Source organism: Pinus tabuliformis, chromosome 9 (assembly GCF_031772625.1).
Source record: "Pinus tabuliformis cultivar Carrire ecotype Pingquan chromosome 9, CPIR1, whole genome shotgun sequence".
Lineage (NCBI taxonomy): Eukaryota > Viridiplantae > Streptophyta > Pinopsida > Pinales > Pinaceae > Pinus > Pinus tabuliformis.
The window spans coordinates 1490353690-1490370386 of record NC_142307.1 but is presented as its reverse complement, the minus strand read 5'-3'; the positions used below and the strand labels follow the sequence as shown (position 1 = coordinate 1490370386).

Genomic DNA, 16697 nt, shown 5'->3' with positions numbered 1-16697 from the left:
GCATGATGTGCAGGATACAGCAGTTGATACCCCCTTTAATGTGGAGTAGTTCATCGCCCACCAAGGGTTGGGACAATCATGGGTTTCTTAATGTGGAGGGAACTCATCTAAGGCCCATAGGAACCAGGGTGATGGCCACAAATAAGGGGTAGAGCTTATGTTTGCGTTTTTCCCACATGCTAAATGTGTATGTCGCAACCATCTTTTGCATTTTATGGTACAATTTCCTGTTGAGAGTGGCCAAATATGCTTTTCCTTTTGTTTTTAGCTGCATCAACCTTCGGGGCATCTTTCCAGGCCCGGCCCAAGGTGTGGACAAGGGAAAGGGGAGGCTAGCTCCTTGTGGACCCAGTGAACACATGTGGACCCGGATGGGAAATATGATGAATGGGGTCGTAATCAGCAAATGGCAGTGATGTATATGGTGTCGGGAAGCGGGATCACACAACCAAAATCGGGATTTCCCATGCAGCGTCAGCCCCAATGTTACCAGACTCGGAATCGGCAATAAATCGACAAGGAAAAAGAGCAAAGAGTTGTAATCGGATCGGGAAAAAATCGGCAAAAATTCGCTAAATTCATTAAATAAAATATACACATATATTGAATTAAAAAAAAAACATTTTTCATTAATATTCGGTATAGGCATGTCCAAACAATGCATAATATCAATAGATGTCCAAAATATCATGAATGAATAAGTATCTCATATATGTTATGAGTCCAAACATGATCCAAAGTACTGAGTCTTGACTCCCGAGTCCTAACTAGTGACTACATAGAACCAGAAGCATATGCTTCTAAAAGTTTACAAAAAATTGCATACTAATCAGAAAAAAATCAGTAACTAAGAGTCTAAAACTCTTAAGAGTGAGAACTAGAAGGGATTCCTCCCACTCCTTCGCTTGCTTGACTCTCAAAGTTCTCCAAGTCATGAAGGCTTAAAAGAGGAGCCTCCACTAATTGGACCCAGTCTACCGCATTTGTAGTTTGCAAATCTATCTCTTCAAGGTCGATTGGTGAATGATCCAAACCTGTCATTATCATGAGACATTGAAATGTGAATTAAAGTTTCACTTTGAAGTTTGAAGTTTGAACTTTAAAGTACAAACTAGATTATGAAACCTTCAAATTCAAGCTCTCGAGTCTCACCTAGTATTTGTTTGTTGCGAAGTCGTAGATTGTAATGGACAAATACAAGGTCATTCAAGCGTTTTTGTGTCAATCGGTTGCGCTTCTTAGAATGTATTTTCTCAAACATGCTCCAGTTGTGTTCACAACCTGAAGCACTGCATGCTTGGTTTAAGATTCGAATGGCAAATCTCTTCAAATCTAGCGTATCACTACAAAGTTTTGCCACCAAATACCTTGCAAGTGGCAAGGGTTTGTGAGTAGAAGTACTAAATAGTAAAAACTTAAAAAGACAAGAAACTTTAATAAAACATTTAACATAAAAAATAAAGTTTAAACAAACTTAATGAATTGATGAAGCCTTCAAGCTGGGTACCTGGCAACATCTTAGACCTTTCTCTTATAGCACTGGTATAGGCAAACAATTTAGATGGCGCCCTATAATCTTGTAGTTGGGAAAAGACACGACTTTGATATTCTGGATCAGGGAAGCACCTTTCCATGCATGTCATAAGTCCTCTGCCAACCTCCCCATCCTCATTAAATTTGTTCTTATCATAAAAATATTGTGGGTTTAAGAAGTACCCAGCAGCATGTAAGGGGGAATGTAATTGCCTATCCCAACGTGCATCTATAATGTCCCAAAGAGGCATACACTTTGTCTCATCATCCCCATATCTTCTTTTGATGGCCTCCTTTGCGAGATCCATCGCCTCATAAACGTAACCCACAGCGGGTTTGTCATCATCAACCATCCTGAAAGTTCAAGCATTCAAATTTAAAGAAATATGAAACATTGTAAATAAAAAGAAGCTTGAAATGAAATTTTAAAAATGAAAAAGTTAAAAGACTTGAAGTACCTAAGAACTCTAACAAGGGACTCCGTCACAGCAATAATCTCTTCGGCATCTTTCTAGAAACCAACATTAAACACAAGTGCAACAATTTCGATGCCTTCAAGGGTCTTGGAATGTTTAGATGCCATCCACTCAGGTCCCAAGAACATCCTCTTCAGATTTATCTTTTGCTCAACCACAGATTGCAAAGATATGAAATTTGTTGCAAATCTAGTCACTGCAGGTCAAACAATTTCTTTACCTACAGTGTATTTTCTCATCGTGTTTAGGACAATAGTGTGCTGGTATAGGTATTTGGTTATGGATTTTGCCTTCTCCACAACCTCATGTATCCAATGAAGCTTACCAATGTCCTCAAGCAATTAAATCTATGCAATGGGCAGCACAAGAGGTCCAAAAAATAGTGGGGTGCCTAATCTCAAAAAGTCTACCAGCAACCATATAATTAGCTGCATTATCGATGACAATTTGTACAACATGTTCTTCTCCCACTTCTTGAATGACTTCCTCCATCATTTCACAGATAAGTTGGGCAGTCTTAACCTTGTCTGAAGCATCCACTGATTTGAGAAACATTGTGCCTGCGGGACAAGATACAAGGAAATTTATTAAAGTTCTATTCCTCTGATCTGTCCATCCATCACTCATGATGGTGCACCCTGTTTCTACCCATGATGAACGAAACTCAGCTAGCACAAGCATGACATCTTCAACACTCTCTAACAACAAATCTGTCCTAAGGCTCTCTGATGTAGGGGCTTTGAACCCTGGACCTACAACAGCAACTGCATCAATCATAGCTTGCCAATAAGGACTTCTAGCACAGTGGAAAGGTATGTCAGAATAGTACCAAAAGTTAGCAATGGCCTTCCTTGCCTGACTATGGATATTTTTTTTCCAAGCAGTGGCATCCAAGGTAGGTTGGGAACGGGGTTTTGTGCGGGGAGCAAAAAAGGTGTTTATGTTTCCACCTCCAGTGTTGAAGGAAGGACTCATTTGGCCTTGAGTTTGACTTGGACTTGGAGGCATGTGTAGGAAACTTGGGAACGACATTGAGGATTCAACAGAGAGAGGTGACAAGGGGGTAGTGGAAGAAAAACCATCAACTCCAAGAGTTCCTATTTCACTATTTTGCTTTGCTTTCTTGGCATTATGCTGACACAACATATCAATGGCCAAGTTTGCTTGGTGTTTGACATTATCGTCAACCTTGTTGCAAAGACCTATATTATGGCCAGGTATTTGTGCAAGGTGGAACTTGAATCTATAAATGCCTCCACCACATTTCACTTTGCAAAATTTACAAAGGAGCTTGGGGTCTCTGGGAATCTTGTCACAATAAGCCCAAGCAAAGTCCTTCTCCCTCGGCATTGTTGTTGTTTTGGACTTGTGTTTAATTTGTAGCTTCTGTTAAGATTTGGAGTCATGGCTTCTATTTAATTTGTGGCTCCTGTGAAAGACAATAAAAAATTAAATTTAAAAATGATCCAAAAATTTAAAATATGCTAGAAATCTAAAAAATTAAATGAAATCCCTTTTTGCTTCGCTATAAGAGGGTGCTCTGTCTATATTAAAAACCAATAAGGCATATTAATTGTTTCCTTTGTCTACTTTACATAATACTAGAGACCCTCTCTAAGAACATTTGCAGTCTACTCTAGGTTTTATTGAGGTGTGTTCGAGGTCACAATGCCATGTTATTTGAAGGTATTTCAGGCTCTTTGTGAACACATTTAAGGACACTCGGAAGGCACTCTTTTATGATAAGTTCCCAACTTTACTTAGTAACTCGACTAGGAAGGGGTAGATCCCCCAACAGGATGAAAACAAAGAAGCTACCCACAGAACCTATAGACCTATATCCCACTTTGAAATAGAAGTTACCTAGATAGAGTTGACGAAGGATTTTCCACGACTTCCTGGACCGCTCAGGAAATTTCCATTTTGAAGCCCACTCCTTCGCCTAGAACCTATGTGGTGTTGCGTGCATGCTTCAGATAAGTTCACTGTTGTTTGCTCACGAAGATGGAGGATTACTAGACTAGGGCTATCCCACGATTCACAGTGGAAACTGGAAAATCCGTCTGTCAGCAAACTTGCAAAGTGAACTGTGTCTTGACTCTTCTCTGCCCGTCTGTCTGGAATGCGGCTTCTCTGCAGCGTCGTGGACGGTGGAATGCGGCTTCTCTGCGGCATCGTGGACAATGGAATGCGGCTTCTCTGCGGCGTCATGGACAGTGGAATGCGGCTTCTCTGCGGCGTCTGTCTCAGCAGCGTCGTGGAATGAGGTTTCTCTGCGACAGCGAAGTGAACAAGCAAACTGGCGGCAGCGTAGTGAACAATGAAAACCCGATAAAGCGACAATCCAAAACCGGCGGGACTCGGGAAAAAAACATGGAAATCGGCCCAATCACAGACTTGCGAGTCAAACTCGCATTGACCACGAGTCAAACTCGGTTAATGCGATTTGACTCGCAGAGTTTTGACTCTGCTCGTTTCATTGGCGATCCGATTTTAACTCGCGAGTACTCGTCGATTCCTGTTACACTGGTCAGCCCTAAATTCAATTGCTAATAAAGGAGATCCCACGAGACTAGGATACACGGTTAACCACCAAATCGGGTAGAGGAGACAAGAGTACAGACCTAGCCCACTCTTTTCGCCAAATCACCCCACCAATCCATGCCCAAAAGTGTCCATGATAAGTAAACAAAAATACTCAACTACAACAATGAGAAGCCACACCTTCAGGGTCAGGAGGCCCACCTTCAAACATACGATCATAACAGATGGGCAAGGAACCACATGGTTGGCTCAGGTGGCAGAGATAGTGGAACATCGAGCTATCTGGTCGTTGCAAGGGGCTGCTGGCTGTCGGCTAAGGACCTGTTGCACTCAAATTGTCAAAGTTCCAGGAAAACGAAAGTGCCAACTTTTTCAATGAGGATCGGATCACATATCAGTAGTTTGTGTCATGGTCATCACATTCTGCAAGTTATATGTTGTAAATGATCTTAGTAAAACCTTAAGTCTATGTAACAACCTAGGTAAGCCTATAATTTGATGACATATTCCATCCTAGAAGGTTTTTAACCCTCACTGATTCCTGCCTTTTTGACACAGCTAATCAGAAGAGTTTTTTCCCTCCAACTTAAACCCCCAAAGCTAGGATGAAATTTATTGTTGAATTATCAAGTGAGTCCTAGTGTTTTAGTCGAGTCTAATGTAAAAGTGGTTTGGGAATAATTTAAGCTAATTGGCTTAATTATTTTATTACAAATCACTTGGTTTACTAGATCATATTGAGTCGCAGATGGGTTATGTGTCTTGAGGGTCTACGACAAATTTGTATTCCCTCTTTGAGTCTTGTACATGAAAAATCATATGTATTAGGGTTGGAAAAATAATTAATCCCCTAGTGTAAATTAATTAGTTTTTCTGACAAAATAAAATTAAATCCTAAGCCAGAAAATTAATTAATTAAAAAAAATCAAGTTAAATTGTCTTAGAAAAATAAATTCTCTAAATGGAAAAATTCGTGGGTCTTAAAAAAATCAATTTTTAAAGGTCTTCCACCAAGGGAATATTGTCTTTTAAAAAAAAAAATTGGACCGTGGACTTTGGTGGTTAAGTCAAAGTCAATTTTTTTAGGAAATTAGCTCTAAATAATTAATATTGAGCTAATTAAAATGGAATTAAATGATAAATTCGAAAATACCTCAAAAAATAAAAAATCAAGGGCCAAGATTAAAAGATCTTGAAGTGTTTATCAACGACCAAGATTATTTTAACAAGGATCAAAGAAACTAGTTGTTATTTTTCCATTTGGAGGATTTATCTATAAATTAAAGAGTCAATTGAGTCTCTACTCATCTTGATCTCTGGCTAGAAAATTTCTGTTGAACCAGCTTTGTAACTATTGTCCCGCTGGGAACTTTTTTTTCAATCATAATAAAGATTTTGGGTGCAATTCAAGGTGTTCTTGCTTATTGATTTGTGGTATGTATTGACTACGGGCATCTCTATGTTGTACTAAATATTGGTAAGATTTGTTTTTTCATTAGATGGAGATAGAACCATACTATTGATAGTTTTGGACTAATCTTAGGTGGTTTGATTCCCCATGTGATCTAACAAATTATTTTGAGATAAATTCATAGTGCTTGCAGGAACTTCAGTCCTTGGCCTCCAAGTTCACAAACTTGGGCAAGAATCATTGTTGCTTGGATTCCAAATATTTATATGGTGAATTAAATCTTCACTAAGGCTATAGTATACATTGGGGTTTCTAAAGTATTTTTAGCCATTTTTCAAAGGAAAAAACTCCATAAAAATATTTTTCTCAAAAATTTAAAATTTTTAAAACCCTTGTATATTTGTAAATCTTGTCAATAATTTTGTAGATCTAACCTGTAAATTATTTTTTTTACTAACTTGGGTTTTGGGGATTTTTAGTATTTTGTATATATTTGGGGTTTGAGTGTTTTTATTTTCGTTTTTGCAAGTTGGATCAAGGAATCAAGTGAGAGAAGAGTTAAATCTAGGCCCTTGAAGGTAAGATCTAGCCTCTAGACAATTTTGCAGGGACATTTACTGAAGATTTGATGACAAAATTCAGATACGGAAGAAAAAAAAAAAGATTTTCAAGACACAGGTTTTCAGTTTTTGGCCTCCTCTTGCCATTTCAACCCCCAATCTATCATCCTAGCCCATTTATCCCTACAAATTTGCTTCCCTTAGCCTTGTTCTTCAATTATTGGTCTCTTTTGCCCCAAAATTGACTTGAAACCCTAAACTGAAGTTTTAACGCTAAATACTTGGTGGTTTTGCAAGGTTAAGGTCTCAAAATTCTTATTTTTCAAGCGGTAAAGTGATCCCAAAGTTTCATTGATTTTCAACAGTGGGATCTTCAAGGCTTTGACCCTAGGGTTTGACCTCTAAACCCTTGTTTTCTGCAGTTTTATTACAACAAGCAAATTACTAATAATTAGGCCCTAAAATCACAAACTAAATGGTCAAAATCATTTAAAATTGCAAAATTTTTATTTTCACAAATTTTGGCCTCTTAGGTATTTGAGTTTTGTCCTAGATCTAACATTTAAGCTTGATGTATTATTCTACATAACTGAAATTTTTTGCACTTCTGAAATTTCTGAATCAAATACTTAATAAGGACCAAAACCTAAAATTTTCAATTTCCAGAAAATTTTACTATTTTTGGAAATATTAGAGTTTGTCTTAAGCATTGTTGGGTTGCTGATCTATCATTGTTTCACTATTGTAATAACATATCAGTTCTGAAATTTCTGAATCACATCCTCTAAATAACTCAAAAAAATAATTTTTTCAAGTTTGGCGAAACTTTTCTATTTTTAGAAATATTGAGCATCTATTTTTGGCTTGATTAGTTTGTTGATCTATGGTTAACTCTCTGCTGTAACAAACATATCAGTTCTAAAAATTATATTTTCAAACTCTCTAAAAGCCCTAAAATCGAAATTTTCAAGTTCTGCTACATTTTACTATTTTTGGGCATATAGGCCATCGATTTTTGGCAGCATTATCTTGTTGATCTGTCTTTAGTTACTACTGTAAATCAAGAAATCGGATCTGAAATTTGACTGAATACATCATCTTAAAGTGATCTAAGCAGGCTGAAGTACATTTGTTGGTCATTAGAATTCCAATGTTTTATGTGTTGGGCAAGTTTCATCATTTGAAGTGATTTATGCATTGTTGTTACAACATTGATAAGATCTGAATTTTTTGAAATAGTATTGCTAGTATAAATCTGTGATCAACATCTTGATTGACTATTTTAAGCATTTGGCATCTTGGGTTACTTGGTATCTTGTGGCATATTGTTGAAATTTACACTTGTATCTCTAAGCATTTTATCTTGTCTAAGATTGTAATTCATTATTGTTAAGTACTCTTAAAGAAATTATAATTAAGTACTTAAACACCTTAAGAAAATTTTAACTCAAGACAAATCTCACTCATAATCTCTTGCATAAGCATACTAGATCTAGATTTGCATTAATAATTTACCTCCTAGCATAAACTAAGTTGATAGAGATATAGGACAACCCTTCTTATCTAGCTTGAGGGGCCTTGGCAACTCTTCGATGGTTAACACGGTGACCTTGCAGTCATCAGAGCCACAGTCTCTGCAGCGTCGGAGGCATCGGTTGATAAAAGCCTAACATAATGTATCGTTAATTAGACCCTAGCCTGCTTCCTGTTAGTCTCCTTCCCACAACTTACCTTGGAGCTCAGCTTCAAAATAGTTAAAGGAAGGTTACACTTAAACTAGGCATTTAAGTAAAATTTACCAAGATCACTGCATCTCACATAGGTCCTAGGACTTGCATATCATATAGGTTAGTCAATCATTCATGCAGCGGGTGTCCATCCGGTCATTTGGTTCCAATTCATAAGAGCTAGAATTTGTGATTCCATTAAGGCATTGGTCTTATAATAGAAAATCTAATTTAATCAATAATCTTGCTTAATCTCAACCAAGTGGCTAGGCCACTCATCTGTGTCTCCCAAGTAAGTTGATTATTAACTTGTTTTCCTTCACTTCATTCCATAGCGACTACCCTCCATAGTCCGTTGTTGGGAGACAGTTAGAACGGAGTGGGCAGGGATCAGAGTGACAACCCTCGTCCTGAGCGTTGTCGCAGTGCCTGTACAATCCGGGCAACAACATTTTTTGGCACCGTTGTCGGGGACCAATTTATTGGACCTTGGTGTTGACGACATTCTCATTAATCTTCATAATCCTCTGATCCATTTTCATCTTCTTGACACTGCATTCACTAATCTCCTTATCGCCTTATTCACTCCTTTATTTGCACTTTAGCACCTAGACATTTGGGTCAGTTTCCTGTTTGGGTGGTGACTCCACTATTTCATCCATTCACAAAGGCTTACATTAGAAAGAATCCTAGTAGCTTGCTTAACCCTGCTCTCAGAGCTCGATTAAACAAATTACATTCTAGTAAGCATTCATTTTTCTCAGACAGGAAGCCTTCCTTGATATCCACCTGCTTTTTCCTTGACTAACTTTTCGGTTTTTTTCCTTCTAGATTTTGGAGACAGATTCATGTTCAAGTGGCAACTCCACTTCTTTCATTTTTTGCAAGAATTTCTGCTAGAGGCTCGCTTCTTGTGGATCTCTTGATTTTCTTGAACACGGATCTCTCTCTCTGACATCCATTAGCTTCCCTTTCCCCTTAAGCAAGTCATCATGGATGACTTGTCCATCCCTTTTCGTTGTACTAACACTCAAGGTTATCCTCATGACCTTCCAAAAGACAAATACGAATAGATCGTTAAAAGAATACAAGTTAAGGAGGATAATCAATTTGCTGATATGTAGAATCTCATAAAGAAGATGCAAGAGAATCAATTACACCATGTTAGTGATCAAGAAGGTAATAGAAGCATGGTTTCAGTTTCAGTTTCAGTTTACTTCCACATAATAGAGGTGTAGTGTAATAGAGACTGTTGTAGCATTTTTTGGTTCTGATTAAATAGAATAGTTAATCATGTTTCTATGCTCATAAGGTAATTATACAGGGCAAATGAAGGTCTACAGATCGATTAATTAACTTCCCATTCATCTCCATTTATTCATATATTTACTAATTTCCCCTTCATATATCCATAATCATCCATTTCATAAGAACCCCTTTTCCTATGGTAAAAACCCTTTTTACCAAGAAAAAGTAAAATATCATGAAAAATCCCTTCTTACCATATAATTCCCCTTTTTCACATAAAATTTTCCCTTCCACTCATATTTTCATATTAACATTAATTTATGTATTAAATCCTTAGAATTCCCCTTTTCTCATATTATATAGTTCCTTTAATATAATATCTAAAAACCCTTTAGTTTCATTAGAAACTATGCATATCGCATCGCAAATCGGCGGATCCATGGACCTTTAAAACATACATATACATTAGTTTTATAGTAAAACTATGTATTTTAATATCGCATCGCAAGTCCTTCATGTGAATGCAGTGCAATGCACCTTCCGCCATTGCGATATGCGATTACGATGGGCTCGGACTTGAAACAATATATATCATATTCCATAGCAATATCGCATCTGCGCCTCCTTTACAGTCTTGTCTGATGCATACACCCCTCGCCATTGCGATATCCGATCTCCAATCGTGATGAGAGCCCGGACCCGACCATATATATATATATTGTAGTTTAATACCACATCGCGTCCGCCCATTATCATATGTCATTGTGATGGGCCTGACTCCCCGCCAACTCCGATTGCGATATGCGAATAATACCCAGACCCGATATTATTATCCGCCACATTTAACACATTTTCAAATCCACCCATATGTGTTTTGTAAAGATTTGCAGTGTTAAATCGTTTTTACGATTTGAATGCAGAAATGATTCAAAAGCATCATTTTTAATGCTAATCTCTGTTTTAATCCATAATCAAGTTGTTCCCGCCATATTTAATCCCTCCGTAATCCTCTTTCACTCCTTTACCATCCGATCATGACCATTCAAATCCAACAGCCCTAGGCGATTTTGGGTACACTCCCTGTACGGGCATTTCCCACCCGAAAAGCTTTGCCCAATAACTCAAAAGAACATTGTTTTTCAGTCATTATTGCTCTGTTTTGATTGTTTACACAGCGCAGCCTCCACTATGCCTCTGCGGCCATTCAAGCCATCATTTAGCCTCCGATACGCCCCAGATTCCTCCGATAGTCTTTCAAGCTTGGCAGAGCCATTAAAGACCCTCAGCCACCATGTTTTTCTTAACAAGTTTTGTGCTTCGCAGGTTAGAAGATGTTGTTCCAGGTTTATAAAAACAAGCCCGGATAACAGTTGGAAGACACAATATGTGATTTACTGTGAAAAACACAGTAAAAACTCGAATGCGTAGTCAAAACCACTCAGCCAAGTTAAAGCATATTTTACAGAGTTTAAAGAGTATCGGATGAAAGGATTTAACTGTGTTGACACCTAATCCGAAACGGATGGGTGAATTGGACAGTCATCAGGAAGATGAACTGATCCGTTGTATTTATGTATATAAATATGAGTTAGCTAATGAATAATATATCAGTTTTTCTCTCCCGCTCATTCTGGAGTTACCCTGGCCTGACATGGTATCAGAGCACAGGTCCCAGTCCCTAAAATAGCTGTAACTCCTGCCTCTGCCAGCGCTCTGTCCTCTGCGTGATTCCCTGCACCTCATTGAATCTCTGCGCATCCGTTTTCTGCTGCCTCATGACCCCTCTGTCCTGAGACTGAGCGCCTCTGTCATGAAGACTGCGCACTATACATCCGTTGAAGCGTCACTGCATTGGTAACGCCCTTCCCTCTTCCCTCACGCCGACTGGAATCATTCGAAACCCTAGCATTCTAGAGGTTGTAGCTCTGCGACCAATGTTCTTCAACATGGAAGTCAGGTTACATGCATCTGTACGTTTTTTGCTCAGCCAAGAGATGACAAAGAAGGTGAACACACAGTCCCTGCTCTTGGTCGGAATTCCAAATTAACGAACAACACCCCTTTGGTGAGCCAGCGGAAGTTTGGTGAGCCCTTGGCTTCTTAAAGCTCCAACAATCATCCTCTGTGCAGTTCGGGCAGAAGTAGGAGGTCTTGGAAAGGGAGGTTCCAAATCTTTATCAGAAAGTAAGCTGAGAAGACTGTCATTCTCATCCAATGCACGGATATTATATTGACTATGAATGATTCGTAGTGCTTCACAAGCAGAAGCAGGTTTCCTAAAAACTGCTAATGCAATGGTGTCATTTATTCGACGAATAACAACTCCATGAACTGTAAATGCCTTAAACATATCCTCCAACTCCCTTGTTGAAACTTTTGGAGAAAAGATATCTCCTTCGTCAACTCCTACTCGTATAAGAAGCCCCCAATTCAGAAGTCTTCCTACGCCGTCCTCCCACGTTCATTTCTCTTTCAATTCTATTAAATTCCACTGTATTACTCTTGGGCACGCTGGTTATCTGAAAGAGCTTTTGAATATTATTGATTGTTTGCGGACGGGTACCCGTAACTGCCACCATTATTTCTCTTCCTATCGAAGCAATCATTGGCGCATTTAAATAGGCAGTTGCACAGTTTTTTTATAATGCTGTATTGAAGCATAAAGTGATATAATATGAAATTCTGATGCCTTCTGTCACACATTAGAGGGATTTGTAGAAAATATAAGTGCATAAGGCTGTAAGGAAGTTTTTTTTTTTTTTTTCAAGCAGAAGTATTGATTACAGAATGCATTCAATCATCTCTATGGTCGGAATAGTTCTCACTGGCAAGGAGAACTATTTTGAATGGTCTCGGATGGTAAAACACACCCTCATCTACAATGAGTTGTGGAAGGGAGTGTGTGTCGGAGAAGAAGACAAAGACCCTGTGCAGCCTACATCAGACAAAGAACTCGCCATTTGGGAAAACAAGAACAGCAAAGCCTATGCATTGATCGCAGCATCTGTAAATGAAGAAGTAAGTTGTCATATTTCATCCTATTCCACTGCCTTTGAAACTTTACAAAAGTTGAAAGAACTCTATGATACACATTCTGCACTTGAAGTTGTTCAGCTCATGATTAAACTCTTCACTCTTGAACTGAAAAATAATGATCCTCTTGCTCTTGCATCTGAAATAAAGTCTATAATGCATGATATTAAATCCACTAAGGTTGAGCTGGATATCTCTCTTATTGCATTTCTCAAAGCACTCTATCCTACCTACTCCAATTATCTTGAGTCTTTACAAGCAAATGGAAATCTTAAAGATATAACCTTTGACTCTCTTGTGAAAAAGTTTGCTGAAAGAGAGAAAGCCTTTGGAAAGAAAACAGTCCCTGAATCTTCTGAAGAGACTGTTTGCCTTGCTCATAAAGAAAAGCATCCTGCTCAAGATTCTACAAGAGGAAGAGGTGGACGAAGAGGAAGAGGAAGATACTTCAGAGGCAGGGGGGCAGACATCCTCAAGCAGAAAAAGCAGATCTGCATTGCATTCGCTGCAAACGAAATGGATCACATGATGCTTCTACATGCAAGCTACCATGGGACAAAGTTGAGCAGAGAAGAAATCAGCAGAAAGGTAAAACTGATGACACAGATAAAGGTAAAGCACCTGAATCCGCTCACTATATTGAGGCACAATGTAACATTGGAGTAAATGAAGATTTGTTTAATGCTTCACTTGCTTCTTCGAAAAATCACTGGTTGCTTGATTCAGGAGCAACCTGTCATATGACTCATAGGAAAGATTTTTTTGAAGATTTCACTGACAATGTTGATGGAGCAGTATACTTTGCAGATCAGTCAAAAATCAAGCCATCAGGGCTTGGCACAATCAGGCTTAAACTGCCTGGTCTTCCAGACTTTCTTCTGGATCATGTTCTATATCTCCCACAGCTCAAGAGAAACTTGTTGTCCCTGGTCCACATCCACCAGCAAGGTCACTCCATTCATATGTTTGATGGCAAGCTTGAGGTAAGAAAGGCATCTGACCACTCACTTGTCATGAGGGGTATAGAAGAAGAAAGACTTCTTAAACAGCAAGGAACCTCTGCTCATACACAACATTTCTCATATATTTCTCATCATGAAGAAGGTACACTTCCATCAAGTTTATTATGGCATGCTAGATTTGGACATTTAAACTATGATAGTCTCCGCTTGTTGAAGAAAAATGGTGTTGCTGGTTTGCCTACAATTCCTAGAAAACATAAGCAATGTGATGCTTGCATTCTAGGAAAGCATAGCAAACAGTCTTTTCATGATTCACATTCAAGAGCACATAGGAAGCTTGAACTCATTCATTCAGATTTATGTGGTCCAATGCCTGTTCCTTCTGCAAATGGAAATAAATATATCATGACATTTATTGATGATTACACCAGAATGTGCTGGGTTTATTTATTGAAGAACAAATCTGATGCTTTTCAAACATTCAAGAATTTTCATAAGTGGGATGAAAATGATGCACAATCTCATATTGGGTCTATTCGCACTGATAATGGAAAAGAATATACATCAAATGAATTTGAACACTATCTTCGCCAACATGGGATTAAACATCAAACAACTGTGCCTTATAATCCTCAACAGAATGGTGTAGCTGAAAGAATGAACAGAACAATTTTGAATATGGTACGATCCATGCTTTTCTTCAAAAATGTAAAGACAATGTTTTGGGCTGATGCTGTTCTATGTGCTGCATATATAAAGAATAGATGTCCATCTAGTGCTATAAGAAACAAGACTCCTTATGAATTGTGGTATGGACATGTTCCTTCGGTAAAACATCTCAGGATCTTTGGTTCCACCTGTTATGCTTTAATACCAAAGGTACATAGAAACAAACTTGGTGCTAGAAGTCGTAAGTGTATCTTCCTGGGGTATTCAAACACATCTAAAGCATACCGCCTCTATGATGAAGTAAATAAAAAGTTTGTTTTATCTAGAGATGTCATTTTTCTTGAATCATCCAAATCTGACAGTGTTGTTGAGCGGCAACTTGATCGCTTGGATAGATTCACAAAACCAAAATCATTTCAAGAGTTTGATAATCAGATTCCACATCTTGAAGGGGGGATTCCTATACTAGATCAACATGTGGAATCTTCTTCTGAAGAACAATCTCCCCTGCATGACACTCCAACAACGGATGATGCTTTAAGTGATGTAACTGATAGAATTGGGAGACTCAATCTTGATTCAGACCCAACTCAATCAACAGAGTAGCCTGAACCATCTCAAAAAGGTCCCCCAAAGTGGCTGACAAAGACACTTGAAAGTGTTCATCCTGATGAAATTGGAAAAACAGGAACCAGAAATACAAACCGACAAGATGGAGGTGATGTAGATAACTCTAATTCACCTGTTGATATGGATGTTACTTATGATTGTGAATTGAACTTGTCTATAGATTTTGAACCAACTTCCTTCAAAGAAGCTGCTTCTCATAATGAATGGAAAGAAGCGATGCAGAAGGAGTATGATGCCCTCATAAAGAATGGCACTTGGAAGCTGGTTGATCTTCCATTTGGAACCAAACCAATTGGCTGCAACTGGGTCTACAAGAACAAGTACAAAGCTGATGGCTCACTTGACAAGCACAAAGCTAGGCTTGTGGCAAAAGGTTTTGCACAAAAGGAAGGGGTCGATTATGAGGAAACTTTTGCCCCCACAGCAAAATGGGCCACCATCCGGACACTCTTTGCACTAGCTACTCAGAACGGTTGGAAAGTCCATCAAATGGATGTAAAAACTGCATTCTTGAATGGAGATCTAAAAGAGAATGTTTTTATGTCCCAGCCTGAAGGATTTGCTGTGAAAGGACATGAACATAAAGTATGCAAACTTGTGAAGTCCTTGTATGGCCTCAAACAAGCACCACGAGCCTGGTATGAAAAACTAACTGAGCATCTTCTGAAACTCAACTTCAATCATTTTGATCTTGATGATGCAACTTTATTTGTCAAGAAAGTTGGCAAAACAGTTGTATATCTTGTGGTATATGTAGATGATCTTTTAATGACAGGGAACAATGAAAGCTATATTGCATCCATAAAGATAGAATTAGGAAAAAATTTTGAAATGACTGATTTGGGCTATGTTCATTACTATCTTGGCATTGAAGTAACCCAACATCCAAAGTCCATATTTCTTTCTCAAAAGAAATACATTGGAGATTTGTTAAACAGATTTGGCATGACAGAGTGCAATCCCCTTTGTACTCCAATGGAACAAAACTTGAAGCTCACATCTATTGAAGGAAAGGAATTTGAGGATGCAACAAAGTATAGACAGCTTGTAGGAAGTCTCATCTACCTCACTACTACCAGACCAGACATTTCATTTGCTGTTGGAATCCTCTCCAGGTTTATGCAAAAGCCTTGTGAGGGACATTGGTCTGCTGCAAAAAGAGTTCTAAGGTACTTGAAGGGAACTCAAGACCTTGGAATCAAGTATACACAGGTGGACGACTTCAACTTGATTGGATACTCTGATTCAGACTTCGATGGAGACAAAAAAACTGGGGTATCTACTTCAGGATATGCTATGAGTCTTGGATCAGGAGCTGTCTCCTGGAGATCATGCAAACAATCAGTACCAGCAGATTCCACAACAGAAGCAGAATATGTGGCAGCAGCTGAAGCAACGAAAGAAATTGTGTGGCTCAGGAAAATTCTTGAAGATTTGCAGGTAAAACAAATACAATCAACTCCACTCATGATTGATAACACATCTGCAATAAAGTTGGCCAAGAACCCAAAGTTCCATGATCGTACTAAGCACATCAATACTAAATATCATCTGATCCGACATCATGTTGAGGCCAAAACAATCCATCTCCGTCATTGTTCCACAAACGAGCAAATTGCAGACATCTTCACCAAAGCGCTTGGAAGAGAAAAGCTTGAAAGATTCAGAACGATGCTTGGACTCACCAACATCCCTTCAGATTAAGGGGGGGAATGTTGACACCTAATCCGAAACGGATGGGTGAACTGGACAGTCATCAGGAAGATGAACTGATCCGTTGTATTTATGTATATAAATATGAGTTAGCTAATGAATAATATATCAGTTTTTCTCTCCCGCTCATTCTGGAGTTACCCTGGCCTGACAAACTGAAGCAATCTGCCAGCGTGAAGATACAAACAACA

The 16697-nt window shown here is 38.5% G+C and overlaps 2 protein-coding genes across 3 annotated transcripts in view; one reads left to right on the top strand and one right to left on the bottom strand.

Annotated features, from left to right (window-relative positions):
• Positions 1 to 4562, top strand: part of LOC149154248 (uncharacterized) — a 31940-nt gene extending 27378 nt beyond the window's left edge. Inside the window, exon 3 of the mRNA XM_089439390.1 lies at positions 4149 to 4562. Within this exon, the coding sequence (XP_089295516.1) occupies positions 4149 to 4562 (414 nt within the window). The remainder of the gene's footprint in view (positions 1 to 4148) is intronic.
• The window catches only part of LOC149154247 (phosphopantetheine adenylyltransferase-like), a 277427-nt gene that overhangs the window by 39209 nt on the left and 221521 nt on the right, over positions 1 to 16697 (bottom strand). The gene's annotated exons all lie outside the window — the stretch shown is intronic.